Raw genomic sequence first — 19,601 nt, 5'->3', positions numbered from 1 at the left:
TTAGGTTAAAAGGCCCACAGGAGCAATCAGAGACATTGTACTCCGTCGAACCTGTTACTCTGAACGCTCAAGACATTTTGTACACAGCGGGACAAGGAAGGATCCAACACAGGAAGAGGGAAGGGGGTGGAGTGAGTCATTCAATGGAAAGGTTATTTCAAATCAGATATGACCAAACTGCATTCTGACAACAGCATCTACCTGCACGGTGTCAGCTTAAACGCATCTTCCTGCTTTTCGTTCTGTCTTCAACGACCGGGAACACGCACATTCGCACACAGCCATGAATAGCTGATTTATGGTGAGTGATCAGCAGAGAAGAGGAGCATAAATCTACACTCTCCAGTGGTAACGGCCAGTAAAAGTGGTTTATCTGACACTTTGAACAGCCTGCATCACCTCGTCCCAGCCAGCCATCTCTGCCTCCCTGAGAGCAGATGTACAAGGTCAGGAACTTTTTCTCCTTCACCTTTCTGATGTTCTCGCCGATGCTTTCCTGAAGCAACTTGCCCGCCCTCCCCGTGTATCTTCTTTTAACTTTGCATGCTTGACTTTGCAACACATACAGTAGATTAATGTCCTTGATTTGAAAAAAATGATCCCAACCTTCAATCACCTGAAAAACTAAGTCTGCCCTCGTGTTTAACCTGAGCTTTTTTATGCGGGCTCACTCAGTTAAGAAAGAAAAAAAACATATCACACATTACAGTACGGCATACTTGAAGCTACAGCCAGCAAGCAGTTTAGCTTAGCATAAAAACTGGAAACAGGGAGAGAAGTTAGCCTGGCTCTGTCTGAAGGTGACAAAATCAGCACCTCTGATGCTCAATAATTAACTAGTTTGTTTGTTCAATCCATACAAAAAGTGTAAAAACAACAAGTTGTTTACTTTGGGTTATGTTCTGGATTTTTAGCCAGCAACAGCCGTCACTGTTAAGTTGCCAGGAAATCAGCAGACACTCCCCCCCAAGGTTTCTGGCTGCTGACCGAAGCTTCATATTTAAGAGACGTATGAGACGTGAGAGTCGTATCAATCTTTTTCTTCCATCGGCAAGAAAGCAAATAAGCATATTTCCCAAAATGATGAACTATTCCTTTAAGGCATAGTTTCTTCCATCGCTGCTACACACAACTTTCCTCTCACTTCTCTTCTTGACTCTCCAGCCTCTCTCCTCTTGCAGGGCATTTCAAAGGATCCAAGTGTTGTATACTCAATATTTCATACTGTAGTCGCACATCAGATCTCTCCTGTGCATGCTGAGTTAAAGCAAAGTCAAAAGCACCAAATAATGCCGCAACAGACACGCTATCGCACCAAAAAATCATGAACTTTCACATGCAGGTTGTGTGTTCCTTACTGTATGTTGGGCAACAAAAGGTGACGCTTCTTTGATTTATGACCAACGTTTATCAATGTACAACAGAACTAAAACATAAGCTATGAGTCTTCTATATGACTTTCACACCACAGACACAATGAATGGTTTCATCATTTATGCATGTGAAGCAATGATGTACGGCTACGAATCTGTAGGAATACTAAGGGCATTTTTTTCAAATTGTTTCATGTCCCAGTTCATTGTCATTAAATAAAACATGATTTCTGACAATCCTGGAAGTTGCAGAATGTGTGAGTTAAAATCAAGCCCCACCCTCCCATCATTTTTAATCCGTCTTATTTGTGTCATATTGGATCTTTTGACTGCTGCTTTAAGAAAACAAAGTGCCCTACGGACGAGACGTCCTTTTAAAGACGAACATGGTTTCAAAAGACCTCAGGCAATATTCATATTAATAGCTTTTTAATTGTTATTGATTAACAAAGTGGTTTATACGGAGGGAACCCATGCACAAAAACAGCTGATTCAGAGTGTCAAGCTTGTCATTACTGCAAGTCCAGAATGAGAGCACCATCAGGAGGAGATGCAGGGTCCATCGTAAATATTTCACTTTGCAACACTGAATAAAGAAAAGGCATCTTCTTCCCAACTGCTGCCTGAAACAATAAAAAAGGACAACTTTTAGGTTTGAAAAACTTATTTGCTGCTCTAATTTGTAAATTAAGTGTGAAATGAACTATGACAGCAATTTCTAACACTTGAAAAACTGTAGACTATTAGCAAAACAACAGCTCTAGGGATCCACTGTGTGCTGTTATTTGATTTTTGGGCTCACACACACACACACACACACACACACACACACACACACACACACACACACACACACACACACACACAGCAAAACAAACAAAGATTGGACAGACTGCTTCAGTAAGCTTTCGAGAGGTGGCAGGGAGTAGAAATAATGCCAAGAGAAAGACACTCAAACAAGCCAAAAAGTGATGATTGATGATTATTGCAATTCATCCAAAAACAGCTTGTTTAGAAAACCTCCTCAAGATTTATTATGAATAGCAGTATGTATTATTATGACTGCAATATTTAGATCTCACTACATTTCCGTTCATTTAGTTGAAAAGCTTCTATACCAGATACCATTCAATAACTGAAAATAAGCTCACTCATTATGGATAGAACCATAAATATTCATGAAAAATCAGCTTTGCCCAGAATATGAATTGAAATGTGTGACCTTAAGAATGCCCTTTTGCTCCACTCACCTTTCACCTCTCAACTTTGACCCACAAAGAGCTCTAAGAAGTGCTGGTGGCGATGAAGGTGTTCGGTTCGACAGTGTTATCGGTCGTGTGGTTTGATAAAGGGCCAGGGGCCACACGGGGGGAACAGCAGGGACCCAGAGGGTTGTTGAGTGTCACATTGAAGGTGCCTTTTATTACTGTGTTCATGGTAGCTGGACTCAGCTGCAGAGACACAAACAGGACAGAGATGAGGGGTGATCATGGAGGTAAAATAAGAGTAATAGAGTGTGTTTGTGTGAAATATGTGGGTATAAAACACCAGCATCAACGATCTGTACAACGGGCTGATGTTAAACTCTGAAAACAAGCCGGTGAAAATAAGCATGAAGAAAGAAATATTCATTTCCAATCACAAAAAAATGTAAACAGCGAACAGAACATACTCTTCGGCAGTGATCGACAACTAGCGGCCTGCAGACCCACCAAAGCTTTCCCCTCCAGCCCACAGAATAGTAATGAATTCAGAAAATGCGCATATCTAGTTACTCACCAGTGAAAGAGGCCCAGCCTGTCCTGAGAGAATGATGTGCGATTAGCTTGCCGACCCCTGACAACAAGCCAAGACGTCCATAATTCATAGTTCACCTGCTCTACAGAATTGGATTATTCTCCAATTCCATCTTCTCTACTTGCGGACCCAACATCAAACCGCTCGACTCCCAGGCTGACCATTCCTCGGAGCCGACCGCAGCGCACTGGCTGGACTATAGTTGGTAACTCCGGTGGAGATTCACAAGGCTTGTCTACTAGAGGCAAGAGGGTGGATTTATTAAGTTGGGAGTCTCAAAATGAGTTTTTTTGTAGCTTTCTGGGATCCTGAACAGCAGTTTTTTGTTGAGACGGACTCATTCATTGGGAGTTGAACTGTGGAGTTTGCACTGAGCACTGACTGTCTCCTTGGTGGAGCTCTGAAATTTTCTAGTTATCATTATTAATTTTCCTTGTTTTTAGGAGTCTGTTCACACCTAATATACGCTCATGGGAATAATATAAATTTGTAAAAAAAAAAAAAAAAAGTGAAAATATTAAACAATAATGGGCTAATTAGGCCTAAATAAAGTGTATTTTCTTATCTGAAAGTAAAGCCCCTCACAGTGTGTCCTTGGAAAATTCTGGCCCTTGGGCAATTGCAGTTGGTGACCCCTGATCTAAGGCAATAAAGACACACAAATACAGAAAGATGAATCAATGGAGGCCAGTATGGTGAAGTGAGAAGTGCTGGACGGTTGTCCTCTGTCTTTAAAACAGGAGTAATCAACAGTTCTTGGCATTTTCCACCAAACTCCCTGGATTTACTGCATTTAACACTCTAATAAAACTTCACATAAACTGTATCCCTTGACAGTGTATGAACCTGTTTACCAAAGCCAACAGCCTCATGAGAAACAGCTTTACAGTGTCTTCCAAGAAATGGACAAGCCATAAAAAGACAGAACTCTTTGAAGGATGGAGGCTCACGGTGGTTCAGGCAGGTATGGAGGTCACTTTATAGTCACATGTTCCCCACCATCCAATCATATATGTCCGCAACCTCATTTCTTACAGCAGGTGGTCCATATAAACATCTGCTGCTCTGTCAGTCTGCATAAAGCAACGCTGAGCTGAGCATCCTCTACCTCAACAGCCTCCTCATGTGCAGAACAAAAGGTTGACGCCTTGACATGACTGTCCTGACAGAACTGAGGAGTTATCTATGACCCCATTTACACCTGGGATGAAAATGCAATCTGCATCTGACATGTTATCTGGAGAAGGAAAAACGCATGTTAATGCATGGCGTCAATGTCTCGTGATAGGAATGTGGATCTGTCTGACTACATTTGGATGTAGACTTGCTCGCAATGTGTTCAGATCTGAGATAGGAGTAAATGCAATCTGTACAACATGCTTGCATCTGTAGGCTACACAACGCACAGATTTTTAGCCAACACAAAATGTTCAATTTTAGAGAACAAGCGAGAAGGTTGAAAGAGACACGCCCAATTACTGATTATACGTCAGCTCTGTGCCATGAAAGCGCCAAAAGACTTATTATTCAACAGAACTGCGTGAAAAATGAAAGCATTGCGGGTGGGAAATAAATGATATTCAGTAAAAAATAACTGTGTCTGCGATGGCGTGCTTAACTGTGCAGCTGATCTGCTATTAACGAGGCATAAAATTTACCTAGTCACAGAGTAGCCAACGTGGTATTGTAACAAACTGGGGCAAACTCAGGCAATATTTTTTATACAGTTTTCCCTTACTGAACAACTCATAAACCTCTGTGATTTCTTAAGGTAGTCCAGGGCTGGTTTGCTCTGGAGGACAGACATCAGATCTCAATGAGAATGTGGAGAATGCATTGAAAGTACCAGGTCTAAACACAAAGGCAAGATGGGATCATATATTATCCAGATAACATATATGGATACAGAGTTCTACTACTCAGTGTAAATTGTTGTAAGTGTAGTGTGAAGCATATTATTTTTGACTGAGACGTATCAGTGAATTTCATCTTCGTCTCTGTTCAACTCTTGATGCTGCATGTGGAGAATGAAACGTTATAGAGAGTTACATGAATGTTGTATGCACACACCCACTTGACCTGCCATCCCTCCCACCCAGATACATCCTGAGGAATCTGCCTCTGTGCTATCAAAACTCTCTCCCTCCCTCTCTCTCTCTCCACCCCAACTCCCCCCTAACCTCCCAGCGCACATACACACATCAGTATGCCAGAGGTAACATAGTAGGATTTAGGCACATTGGCGGGGCTGCTCAGATCTCAGTATTGATCCTAATGGGAAAAGGGTTGTGGGTTCAACTCCAGGTCACCCTCAGGGTTGCCCAGGAGGTCGAGGAGATGAGGAGGAGCCCTTGGAAGTGACGACACCACCGGCATGGCAATGATGAGGGAGATTATGGGATGTTTCACTAGGTCACAGAGGGGAGAAGGTAAAGGGGATCTATGAGGGGAGTTGGTGATGATGTTGCTCAGTATGTACAAATGTGCACACAAGCGCAGGAGAAAAAAGTGCTGGATGCAAAGTCTTTCCCACAACACACATACAGTACACGACACAGACGAGCAACACAAGCATTATCCCACACACACATTCACTCATGGCAGCAAAACAAAGACTGTGCATGTGGAGCATGCACGAATATGTATGTTCACCACACACAAATAGATGCCTTTATGTTGCTACACACACATAAACAACAAAATGGGTTGTTTGACAGTGTTGTTTCAATGATTTGTAAGAGTGTTCTGTCTGATCTGCCACCTCTGTGGGTAAGGCCTGGTTAACTGATAGGCATTGGTAAAAGAAACCCACTGCTGATTGTAGGTAGGAGATGGGATAAGAGGGCTTTCGTAAATGGCGTCCATGGAGTGAGACATGTCCCAAGCACGTTCTCCGGTTTCAGTCTTTTAAGTTTGCTTTAAACCCACTTTAATTGGCATGAAAACACTCGTCATAATCGAACAAATGCAATCAAGAACATGGCCTGCAGAAGAGGACACAAACAGCAGCAGCAACAACAACATCAAGTTAACAGTAAAGAAGAAGTGAGCAAAAGCCTCCTCCGACAAGATGCTGCGGACAAGACAGTTTGGAAGATGACCGTGAACACTGCAACATCTCTCCTCTATGGAAAATCCACAGATAATTACCCTTGAGCTCAGTTCTGTTGAGCAAAACATAAAGGAACATCTACCAACAATATAAGCTACAACTACCGGGACTAAATCACAGTGATCCACTCACATCAACCGAGTGAACGATCTCGAGTCCTTGACAAATGACCCATCTTAGAAAGAGGACTAAAGAGGTGTAAACATGGGTGACTTTAAGCGCTTGGATAATCAACCGATGCTGATGCGATAATGATAAAAACACCTGTCAGAAGCAGACAGCTTGTTTTCATCAGCGCTTCAGTCAGCCAACTCACTGTAGATTATTACGTGAATGTAGACAATGCACAGCAATGATGTTGGGCCCTGATGTCATCACTCCCCAAGCCCAGCACATCAAGGAGCGACAACAATAATTTCCTTGCCTCGCCTGCAAGTGGATGCTGCAGTGGGGGGGGGGGGGGTGGTTCAGAAACGCTCTATCAAAAGGAGTGACAGCATGGCTTTCAGGTGATCAGTGTGGCATGAGGCATGGCAGCAAAAGAGCTCAGTACAAAGCAGCAGAGTACTGATGGTTTGAGTACCCTGTGATAAAAAGGGTGCGCTGGATATATGTTGCAGTGAAAAGAGTAATTTGAGTACGGTGGTTAACTCGAGTTGGACGTTTGAACTAGCTTGAGGTGTTTCTTAATTTAAAGGAAATTTCTGGTCCTTTTCAACCGCACACACACACACACACATTATAGACATGCAAGTTTCCAGCTCTCCAAACAACATGCAAACTTCACATGAAAACAGCAGCTGTTTGAGTGTGACTGGTTAAAAAGCAGCAATGGTGGGGCATGTCCGCATTTTAAATCATAAGGAATATTATCTCACTGCCCCCTTCAGAGAAAATGGGAACATGATTAGATGGTATCAGGTGGCAGTGCTTCCCACGTGCAAGCTTTAAAAGTAGAAGTAGAAAAACTCTCACATAAACAACACACCTCGAGGATGGTTTGATGAAATGTCAGCTGTGTTTAGGACACCTTCTGTTCTGACTCAAAATAAATATCAAATAAACTTCAGCTTCCTCTTTCTGGCTCTGCATGTGCTTTGCATTTGGCAGGCTCATGCATCAGCAAAGATCACAACATTTAATTAATATTTGTATCTGCTTGACGTCTGCTCCCAGTGTCTTTTTATATCCCTGTGCTCCATCCTCACCCCCTTCTCTGATAAATTAAGCTCAACCAATAAGAAAAGTGTCATGTATAGGAAAGGTAATCGAGCGTAATTTCTAGGAGTAGGTGCCTAACATGGTGCACTTAATAGAAACACTAAATGAGCCCACACTGTGACCTAATGCCACTCAGGTAGATTTAGTTGAAAGAGGAGCTTTGTGACATTACAGGCACATGTATGGATGGATGCACATACGCACACACTGATGCTTAATAGATACTTTTCCATTACTCAGCCGTCTGCTTCAGACTGCTGGCCCTCCAAACACATTTTCAGCTGTTGAATTTAACTACCCTCTTCAGCTGCTCCATTTGCTGCTGTATATCTCTCTGCTTCTCTTCCTCTACGCTTTTCCACCACCTTTCCGTTGCTGCCTCACCTCTGTCTCCTCTGTCTCTCTCTCCCATCCCTACCTCTCTCTCTCATCGCTATCATCCCACTCTCTCTGACTGCTTGTCTTCAATGCTCTTTTATCTCTCTCTTCCTCTCTGCACCACTTCACACCATCTTTAACTCTGTATGGCCTGTGGTGTCGTATAGATTCACAGTCACACAGCTAATTACTGAGACAAGAGCTTAGACATGCATTTCACTGAAAGAAAAAAGAAGTGAACCTCCTGAAGCTAACCTGACTCATGAAATGTCTCTCTCAGAAATGTATAAATCTCTATAAGGAACAAATCACAATATGTTTTTGTATAGGGACTTAATACAAGCAGTGCACACAGCTTGTAGTATTTCTCATGGCAGATGTCTTTTTTTTTGACAGTGTGCCGTATACCTGAGAGTGTACGCTACTTGAAACATTAACAAGCACGTCAAAATGTTGCAGGGGGTTGGAATCTTTAAAAAAGACAAGAACATGTCACAAAATAATATCAAAATGAACTGTGTACTGTATCACTACCCAAAATCTGTACAGCACTCTATCTGTAAAACTGCAGGTTCATCACACCCCGGCCACAACCTGTCCCAACTTCTGCCCTCTGGAGGCACTACTGAACCATCCATCCATCCATCCATCCATTTTCTATGCCGCTTATCCCTTTCGGGGTTGCGGGGGGGCCAGAGCCTATCTCAGCTGTCAGCGGGCGGGAGGCGAGGTACACCCTGGACCGGTCGCCAGCCGATCACAGGGCACAAACACACAACCATTCACACTCACACCTAGGGGCAATTTAGAGTCATCAATCAACCCAATGAGCATGTTTTTGGTCTGTGGGAGGAAGCCGGAGTACCCGGGGAGAACCCACGCATGCACGGGAAGAACATGCAAACTTCACAACTACTGAACCTTGTACGCCAAAACAACCTGGCACAAGTCATTCAGTGTCAATAACCTTCTAATGCCAAAACATCCACTACATCCATCCATCCATCCATTATATATGCCGCTTCTCCCTTTCAGGGTTGCGGGGGGGCTGGAGCCTATCTCAGCTGTCAACAGGTGGGAGGCGGGGTACACCCTGGACCGGTCGCCAGCCGATCGCAGGGCAACATATATACACAAACAACCATTCACACTCACACCTAGGGGCAATTTTAGTCACCAATCAACCTAATGAGCATGTTTTTGGTCTGTGGGAGGAAGCTGGAGTACCCGGAGAGAACCCACGCATGCACGAGAAGAACATGCAAACTTCACACAGAGGACCAACCCGGAAATCGAACCGGCGACCTTGTTGCTGTGAGGCACGCGCGCTACCTGCTGCGCCACCATGCAGCCCCATCCACTACATATCAGATTTTTTTATTTTTACAAATTACTGTTATGCAGTCTTATATGCACATTTTCCCATCTGCAAATCATCATGCACTTTCACTCTCAATATAAATCCTGCACGCTGTACAAAATGTATAGAGACATGTATACATGCAGACTTAATCATCCACTATTTGTAATATCTTTCCACTAAATTTTTTACAACCTTTGCACACTTGACATGCATATAGACTAGTGCTGTCAAAAATATCGTGTTAACGCAAATCAATTTTAACGGCGTCATTGTTTTTATTGCGCGATTAACACTCTTTGTGACCTAATGAACTTGTAGTTTTTTATAGGCTGTGGCCACTGCTAGTAACATTACAAAAACTACAGGATCCAATTGTAAACCGGAAACAAAACAATAGGCACGCCCCACACGCCCCACATTCTTGTGCTAGTCAATTTCCAGTTCACTTAACCTGCATGTCTTTGGACTATGGGTGCAAACTGGTGCACCCACATGAAGCTCATGCAAGGACCAGAGGAACATGCAAACTCCTCTAAGTGGAGTCAAACCCGTGACTTAGTTTTTGGTCTGATTATCACTGGTATGGAAGATCTAATCGTGTTATTTCACTGCTCTAAAGTTTGCCAAACCTAATCCATTTTTACTTTGAGCCAATTATCTTCCAGCATTAACTCTGATTTGACTGAAGTGGCTATAGACAAACACTTGACTAGCCAAAATTGAGGATTTTGATTATACTTTTAATTTAATGCCTTAGTTGATGTTTTTTTTTGCCTTTAGATGGGAGAGGAGAGGTGAGAGAATAGAGTAGAGGAGGATCATGTGAGATACTTCAACAGCTTTACTGGTTACAGGGGTAAAAATTCCTGCAGTTTTCCCTTCCAACAGAGAGAAATGGAGCAGAGAGACAGGGTGAGAGGCAGAGAGGGGTGAGCAGATAAAGAGAGGAAAAACACAGCATACGATGATGAAAGAACATTCACCAGCATACATCTGCATAGGGAGACAGAGGTTATTGAAATGTATGTGGAAAAATTATGCACTGTACTCTGCCTGCGTTACTGAGGTTTAGCATGTACAAAGTGATGCAAACACTGGGGCATACTGTTTAACATTAAGATTACTGAAACCAGCAAAGACAAAACATGATACATATACATCATGACTTTTGCAACATCCACAGAAAACAACAATTAGCTGAACTGAAAAACAAGTAAACTGTGATTATAGCTGCATTGCTTAGTAACTCCCAAAAGCCAGTGAGAACACAAATTCTTGTCATGTTCCTGTCCCAAAATAGAAATGGGCATCTAAAAACAGTTAAATGCTTACATTTGCATCAAAAAGACAAAGAAAAGTAGCAAAAAATGCGAAATTCAGATGACGCTGAATGGAGAGATGCAGGCAACAAAGTTTGGATGCTGTGCAGAAAAGAGAACTGAAGAAGAATGAATTTCATAAGACTGAGGTGGATCTGAGCTGAGCTGCAGCTCTGAACTGAAACCTGATGAACTGGAACAGAGGATGGTGTTCAGTTAGGCTGGGCAATGAAGTGGTGTTAGCATGAGCTGCTTTGCTCATGCTTCACAATCCCTGGCTTATTCATCAGCTGCTTGGCTACCAGCTGACCAATCACGTCCAATCATATTCAAGCAATCAAATCCTGCAAATTCTCACATGTTCCTGTACCAAAGTGGACATCCATCAAAAACAGTTTGCCTTGCTAATTTATGAATTTGCATAGAAATGGAGGGAAAATGCTATATTTGGATGAAAGAGCGTAGATTCTGCAGACAGAGCTGGAAATAGCTAAACTTCATGTTGTGTGAAGTGGAGGTGAACCTCAGTGAGCTGTGGCCCTGTACTGAAACCAGATAACGTGGAGCGGGGTGTATGTTCAAACACGCTTGCATCATCTGATTGGCAAAAGCTGCTTCATTTATTTGCTGTTTGGCAACAACCTGACTGGTAATGTCTAATCATCTTCAAGATGATGTCCAGCGTGGCAGTTAAAACCTGACATCTCTCTCAGTCACTGTGCTGATAGGCTCATGTCAGTATCGTTTGCTGCCTCAGCTCTCTCCACCTCCATTATCTTCCTTGTGAGATTTTTGATTTTTTTTTTTTCTTTTGGCAATTTGAGTTCATGTTGAGTTCGGGTTCATGTTTTTCACTAAGGCTGGTTTTGTTCTCCAAGCAGAATCCTCATTGCTGCTCTGGTTCTTTGTGAGCTTTGTGCCTTTTTTGGCAAATCTGACTGTGAAACCATTTCCTGTTAAATGTCAATTCCTTGACGTGTCTCTTACAACTTGATTGCCTCTTGCTTGCCATCTGTGATTATTATTCCTCCCATGACAGCATTTTAGTCTCATTTCCCCTCATAAAAGTAAAAATGTTTTCAACAATCTCAATGAGAACGATGGACAGGAAGTGGATCAGAAGACAACCATTCGGCACCGTACACAGCATGATTTTATCTGTCTACTGTCGACAGTAACTGACCAAGACTGGTTGTGACAGTCACACTGAACTTTTTCACAAAACAACCACAGGGAATGGGGGAGAACAGGATGAAAGGGACCAAGAGGAGGAAACAGGCAAAACAGCGAGAGGAGCGAGAGACGAAGTGAACCGCAGAAGAGAAGAGAGGAACAATTTGAGGAGCTAAATCCACACAGACACAGCAGACAGACTGGGAGACATGCAGACAGAGAGAGAGAGAAGAAAGAGCCCTGTGATAACATTACACCCATGGACATGAACATGGTGATGAACTGTGTAGCGAGGTTTAAATCAAACGCAGCGGTTTTGTCTTTGATGTTCACCACTCAATGTCAGCAGGGACTGGAAGCAACATTAGCTCTTTCAATCATCACACACACACACACACACACACACACACACACACACACACACACACACACACACACACACACACACACACATTCACCAGCTGCTGTAACCCAAAGCTGCAGCTCCTATTAAAACACAGCGAAATGGAGCAGAGAGAGATTAGGACCTGGTTAGGTTTCATTACAACTGTATTACAGTATGTCTCAACCATAAAGTGCATTTGTCTCTGTCAGCAGACTAAGGTGGCTGAATTAGACATTACACTTCATAAAAATGCACTCACTTTTACCAGTTTAATTTCACCAGGCAGGCTAATTAAGAGCAATTCCCTCCCAAAGTGAAAAGCCGCCTTGAGCAGGAAACCACATCATTCAGCCTTCTGCTGAATCAGTGGAGATTGTGCGAAACCACAGCAACTTACTGAAGTTTGGATTTTTTTCACAAAGCAATCAATCTCTCCTGTGCGCTTCAAGGTCACAGGAGGAAATATGAAATCTTCTCTGAGGATCATAATATGAGACGATGTCAGACATATAGCATGTTTGTGGCCTCACTGCATACATCAGACACACAAACAGAGTCTAATATCTCATCATACTCTCACTCACTCTTGGTTGCACAGAAACACACTAAAATCCAAGGACGCACACACATCTGTAGGTTCACTGATGTCAGTGCACTTTCACTGAATGTTGGCTGCTCATGAAGAACGGGAAAGTGCGAGCAGGTAAGAATGTTTCATGAGAGTTAAATGTAACTTTAACAGCATGTTTACCTGATAAGCACCAGGTCCAGGATTGGTGTTCGCGGAGACTTTGAATCGATCTTCTCTGGAGGAGATCAGAGCCTTTTGTGGGAAGGACTTCACACTGATGCTATACTGGCCAGGGCCTGATGGACACATGCACACATAATCCACAGCTCAGTAAAGCAGTTCTTACATAGGTGTTTTAACAGAGGCAGGTAAGACTGGTGTATCCCCACAAACTTGCAAAGAGATGAGGTTTGAGTATCATATCCTACAGAGTATATTTTTAAGATATTACTACTAATAATCCAAATCCTCCCACAGCCCCTATACATGCAGGTTAGGTCAATTAGTGACTCTAAAATTGCCCGTAGGTGTGAACATGAGACTCTACATGTGGCGACCTGTCCAAAGTGCACCTCGCCTCTCACCCGATGTCAGCTCGGATCATCTCTAGCCTCCCGTGACCACTTAAAGGATAAGCAGGTAAAACTAATGGATGGATGGATGTTAGGCAGTTAGGCAGGTTAAAACATTCTGGTTGAAGCTGAAATCTGTAATTTTCTGCACATTCTGCCCTCGGCGATGCTGGGAGGTATACAGGAAAGCTGCTGTGGCAGATAATGTAGCGGTGCTGTTTATTTGAATCAGCCATAACATTAATAAACTAATTTGCTCAAGGTTAATAGAAGGTTTTGATCATGTTCTCTCTTGTGTAAGAGGCCTTCCTGGTTGTTTTGCTCTTTTAATCTATACTGGACAAGAAAGTCACAGCAGAATGACTTGGACCGTGTAAATATGAATTGAGTCACCAGGGTACACTACTTTTTTTTCATGTAACTGTCTATACTATGATCAAAGCTCAGGTTTTTAGAAAACTGAACCACCCTGCTGTCCAACACCACGATGTGGTATACAGGCGGTTCTGTATGGGACCAAAAACTCTGCAGGTATTATAAATTCTTTTTTAGTCCTTTGGAAACAGTGCCCATGTTAAGAATGCACTATGAGACAAACACACAAGCAGAGGTACAGAGACGCGTGTACATATAGACATGATTACACTGATAAGTTTACACAATCACCATATGACTAACAAATATACTACTATAACAACAAAAGTATGCTAAAATGCTAAAAATAGGCGACTGATTCATTTCCCAATGCCAGCAGACAAGTTTGCTTCATGAGAAGATGGTGATGAGATGGAAATGTGCAGCAATGAGTTGATGATTCTGTATGATATCAGGCAATATTTACATGCCATCGTCCAAACTTCAACAAACGTCGCACAGGACAAGGGGCAAAACTTAGCTTAACCGTGACTTTTAAACTAGTGTTAAATTTGTCAACTATTTTTCTATTTATCCAAGTTTTACTTTTGCGTCAAAGGTCCTCGTTAGTTTTATATATAATTATATATATAGTTAACCTCATCCTGTTTTAGTTTTAGTTGACTAATTTTATAGAATCAATATCTGGTGAAACTCACAGGCTGATTGATGCAAGTGATTAAGAGTGCAGCTTTTCAGAAAATGTCTGGTCTAGTGGTCCGATGGTATCAATGTAAAATAATCAGATTCATATTGGTGGTAATTTGAAGTACATCCATTACTAAGTTCTGCTCAGATCTTAGGTTCACACTGGGCTGTTTATGATCGCAAGGCATAAAGGCGTGTGGCTTTTAGCTATTTAGCTTGCTACTTTTAGGCTGACGCTCTTACTGCTGCTTTAATGAACCTGCGATCTCACTGAAACATCAGCATTCCCAGACAGTTTGCACCGCAAGTTTCACGTCAGCATGGCCCTGCATATGACACACGAGCATGCACACACACTCAGTCCTGACTCTGCTCATGGTGTGTGCTGCTGGTGTAGTCCTGGTATGTGCACAGCACACATGGAACTACTGCACCGCAAGACAAAACAAAACAGTAGAATATTTCATCTCCTCTTTTGTCAATGAAAATAAAGAGAGCTTATGTTGAAGTTTAGATTTTTCAAACTACATTTTAAACTTGTCTTTTTTCATCAAAAATAGTGCTTTGTTACAGTCAATGTGTTTAATTGTACTGTCATCACTGTCTCATCTTAGTCATGAAAAAAATAGGTTGTTGATGAAGTCATAGTTTTCATTGGAGAAATTAACACTATTTCAAATAAATACCAAAAAAAAACACGCGTGTATCACAAACACCTTGAGCCAATGTTAATATCACAGAGCATTATAGAAACAACAAACACTGTCATTCTGGACCTTTTGGGAGATTCTGGGACTTTGTGTGTGTGTGTGTGTGTGTGTGTGTGTGTGTATGTGTGAAAAATGTTGAATGGTTAGATGATCTCACCATTATTAAAATGCAAGGGACCCAGCATGATGAGGAATATAATGTCTCTAATGTTGCATATACTGTAGGCCTATTCATAAATGCAAATTCAGTAATGGGCAAAATGATTGTATGTGTGTGTTACTGTGCACATATCAATGTGTGTCTCTGTATGTGTGTATGAGTGTCAACATTCTTGTGTCTGCATATCTGCTTCAGTGTGTGTGTGTGTGTGTGTGTGTGTGTGTGTGTGTGTGTGTGTGTGTGTGTGTGTGTGTGTGTGTGTGTGTATGTGTGTGTATGAAGAAGAAACACTATTGCAAACAGTCCAAATCTATTTATATGCAAATTGGATTTTGGTTAAACGGTTTGGGGTGCCTCATGGGTTGAGTCCCTTGGTGAAATGGGGCTAGTCATAAATTATCCAAGTAAGTCATGAATCTATCAATTTTGAAACAACATTTTTCAATGGGAGTGTAATTGAGGTAAATATTAGGTTAGAGGCCCACAGAGATGGAGCTAATTGGACTGCATGATGGTGAAAGGGTGGAGCTGTATGGTTTCCAAATAGTAAGCATTTAGATAGATAGATAGATAGATAGATAGATAGATAGATAGATAGATAGATAGATAGATAGATAGATAGATAGATAGATAGATAGATAGATAGATAGATAGATAGATAGATTTTCTATGTGATGCTGTGTGTGTGTGTGTGTGTGTGTGTGTGTGTGTGTGTGTGTGTGTGTGTGTGTGTGTGCATGTGTGATACCTGGCATACTGGGGTCACATGGCAAGAAGAAAGTATCCCGCGGTGCAGCAGAGAGGAAACAGGTCTGACGTCTCTTAGCTCCTTCACTTCGGGGTGGTAAGTACGAGTGGCCATTAGCTTTCTCAAATGTTTGACTCACATTATAGCTGTTGGGTGGAGGAGAATCCTACCGAGAGAGGAGAGGAAAGCTGAATGCTAACATCAGCATGTGAACATGCTCAAAATGACAATGCTACTGTAACATGCAAATGTTTAGCAGGTACAATGTTCACCATATTCATCATTTTAGTTTCGCGTGTTAACATGCTAATATTTGCTAATTAGCATTAAACACAATGTACAGCTGAAACGAAAGGAAGTGTTACTTTACAGGAAAAACATTGGACAATATTTTTTAATATTTTAGCACTAAAATAAAAGGCAGAAGATGGCCAAAGTCATTAGGATACATTTTCAGAGGATTAGACTAAATGTTGTGTTAATGCTTAAAGTGTATGTTGAGATATTTCGCTGGATAAATGCAAACTTTGACCTGCTGCTGGCACTGGATAACAAGTCAGAAGATCACTGAAGTCATTTGGATTCATTCCTTGAACTCCATGGATATCTGTTCCAAATTTATTGAAAATCCATGGTTTTCAAAACACATCAGTAAAAAAAAACAAAAAATGTTAACCTTGTTGCTGCAATGGGGAAAAAGACAAAATCAGTAGACTAAAAACACAGCATTTGCTCATCATTTCTACATACTGGACAGAACTGAATGACACTCTGTCTGACAATGTAACAGACAAGTGGACACACAAAACATGGTGTTTCTGGGCCCCCCTTATTATATTACGCAACTGACCGGTCCACTGTATAATGGACACGCATGCATAATGAACAACAAATGACCCACTCACCCATCTGTCATCAGAACACACTGCCAAACTTGGTACAATATCACCCATGTACACACATTCATGCATGAATATCAGTGTGTGGGCGCAATGACATACAGTACATGTCACATCATCTACATGCAAATGAAGACAAACACACACAAACACACAGTAATGAGTGGTCACAACTGTCATTATGCTGCTTCTCCAGAGAAGGAGGAACAATGATGATGAAACATGGGTGACATTTCCAATATGTCACAGGTAAATTCCAGACAAATAGCTTCCATAACAAGGGCATTACATTCTTAGTCATGAATGAATTGCTAATAATTAAGAACACATTCACAGAGGCGCCTTGCTGATGTGAACATATAATGGACCCAGTTGCAGAAATTGGAACCGGGTGAATCATGTCACCTGGTTAGAAACTTTCACGACCACCACTGCAGAGGAGTCTGAGTTACTGGGGATTTGTCTTGTCGGTGGGTCGCTGAATAATTGATGGCGAAGGCTGAATATAGCTGCACGATCCATTCATCCTAAACATAGCGGAGCTGTCATTTACCTCAAACTGTCATTTCCCGACCGCTGTTTTCTCCTTCTCCACCTAGGTAGTCGTCCATCTTTAATCATTGCTAACCCAGGCCATTTAGCTTTTCATTATAGACACAGTGGGAGGAAAGGGAGGCAAGCACACCATGTGCACGACAATGCAACCTTGCACACCCGCAGAGACAGTCAATTTACAGGCACACACACACAGAGACACAAACAAGATTCTGTGTGATGTTGAAAGCTACTGTTGCTGAAAAATAAGATGAAGTGAATGATGGTGAGGAAAACTTGCTACTGTATCCCATGGTTTGGTTTGGAGTATGTCTCAATGTGGACACACACACACACACACACACAGTATCACACATGCACCTGTAGGCACACATCTGTCATGGATCTATCTAACAGTGCAGAACAATAATCCTCCAACCTCTGAAACATAATGTGCGCACACACACACCTGTCGAGGGGTCCTATGGTCTGTAATTATACCTGAATATGGAGCGAACCACTGTTCACAGTAGCAGTCATCACCTATTGACAGCACTCAGGTTGTCTTTAATTACACACCCTCAACATTTAGACAGCTCAATACTTATCTTCCTACATACACACAGATAGAAACACACACACACACACACACACACACACACACACACACTTTCCTAATGATTCTGTCACAATGCCCTTGAATGTCTAAAAAATATCTCAGAGCGCATATACGGAAGATGTACATGTTTGTGGCAGGCAGGCTTTGAAACAGAATATTGATGCGATGCTAGCACCAAGACAGATTGTCAGGCCTGACAGCATTTTCAATAAAAGTGGAGCAAGAAAAATCAACAAAAATGATAACTTCAAATTGTTGATGCATGCAAAATGCTACAAACGCTACAAATGCTATAAACTTCAAGTCATAGTTCGAGTTAATCAGGACTCTACAGAACAACTGATGAAGCATGCTGTGGGAATTCATTAAATCATGAAGTCATGGTAAATACTAAATAAATGAACAGGTAAATACTAAATTAAGTAAAAGTGTACAATGAGAGGCAGCAGAAGTCCATCCATGACCTGTATACAATATGTCCTGGATTTGATGCTGCAATGGCCGATGCTGCCTTACATACAGATACTGTCAAAGCCTGTCATCTGTCAAACAAAACATTCTTAGAAATCCTAGATATGACAGTGCAGACAATTCAAGGCTTAGGTCAAAGAACGGGCTTGTAAAGTAAAATTTAATCTATTCAAACAAAACAACAAAGCTGACCATAAAATACAATTATACATTATAAGATTCCCTTGGCTCATGGACGATGACAATGATCTTCTCCTTGAGGGTTTATCTACCTGGATGAAAGGATGTGCAAGTTTGGGAAGATTTCATCCGTTGGATCTGACATTGCTGAAGGACGTTTCTAAAACTGATAAAAACTGATAATCCCTGTCCAGTGTCAGGTCACTGTTGGTATTTGAAAAAAACAAACAAACCTTGTAGTCACAAAACAGCGCAGCTGCACATTCCCCATTGACATAATGGTGGGGTTCCCTAAGCAGTACACAGCAGCAAAATTTCTGCTTCAAGTTTATCCAAAGTGTGAAGTGTACACGACTCAAAGCCGTTGCCTTGACCAAGCACAGTGGGGAAGGAAGGACTTTCCCAATTGCTTAACTGTTTGTTCAGAAAATGTTTTATCCTCAGAGATTTTTCTTGGCTGCTGAAAGCTCAAGTGTTTGGTGGTTAAATCAAGGTTTGTGTATTCCTTTTGGAAAGTCCTAGAAAAGCCAAATTTAAGACATCTTGCAGGAATGAAAACACACACTGTAGCATCCTTGACATGAAACAGAAAGTGTAAAGCACATTCTCGGTTACTTGGCCAGCCTCAGAAGAGTCTAAACAAAATGCAAACACAAAATCAGATGTTACTGTACTTGTTATGTTATAGCCATACCATGTTCTCCTACACTAATGGCTACTCGAGAACATCTGACAACCGCCATACTAATGATTTGGCTTCGTGCTGTATATACGATGACAGCTTTGACTAATGGCCAGGCATGACACATGAGATGTGTGCGAGTGTGTGCGTGTGTTTGTGTGAGAGAGTGTGTGTGAGAGAGTGTGAGTGTGCTACCACCACATCCCATTCTTCATCCTCTCATTATTCTTAAAACCTTTCATCCTCACAGAGCAAATTGCTATTTTCAGACT

General features: G+C 41.8%; 1 protein-coding gene across 1 annotated transcript in view; it reads right to left on the bottom strand.

Annotated features, from left to right (window-relative positions):
* Positions 1-1,685: 1,685 nt before the first annotated feature.
* stpg2 (sperm-tail PG-rich repeat containing 2) overlaps positions 1,686-19,601 on the bottom strand; it is a 56,592-nt gene continuing 38,676 nt past the window's right edge. Inside the window, exons 11-14 of the mRNA XM_070964006.1 lie at positions 15,945-16,110; positions 12,873-12,988; positions 2,624-2,824; positions 1,686-1,996 (exon numbers count right to left, since the gene is read on the bottom strand). Coding sequence (XP_070820107.1) covers positions 2,657-2,824; positions 12,873-12,988; positions 15,945-16,110 — 450 coding nt within the window. The 3' untranslated portion in view covers positions 1,686-1,996; positions 2,624-2,656. The remainder of the gene's footprint in view (positions 1,997-2,623; positions 2,825-12,872; positions 12,989-15,944; positions 16,111-19,601) is intronic.

Source organism: Chaetodon trifascialis, chromosome 6, assembly GCF_039877785.1.
Source record: "Chaetodon trifascialis isolate fChaTrf1 chromosome 6, fChaTrf1.hap1, whole genome shotgun sequence".
NCBI lineage: Eukaryota > Metazoa > Chordata > Actinopteri > Chaetodontiformes > Chaetodontidae > Chaetodon > Chaetodon trifascialis.
This window is presented reverse-complemented; position numbering and strand designations above follow the sequence as displayed.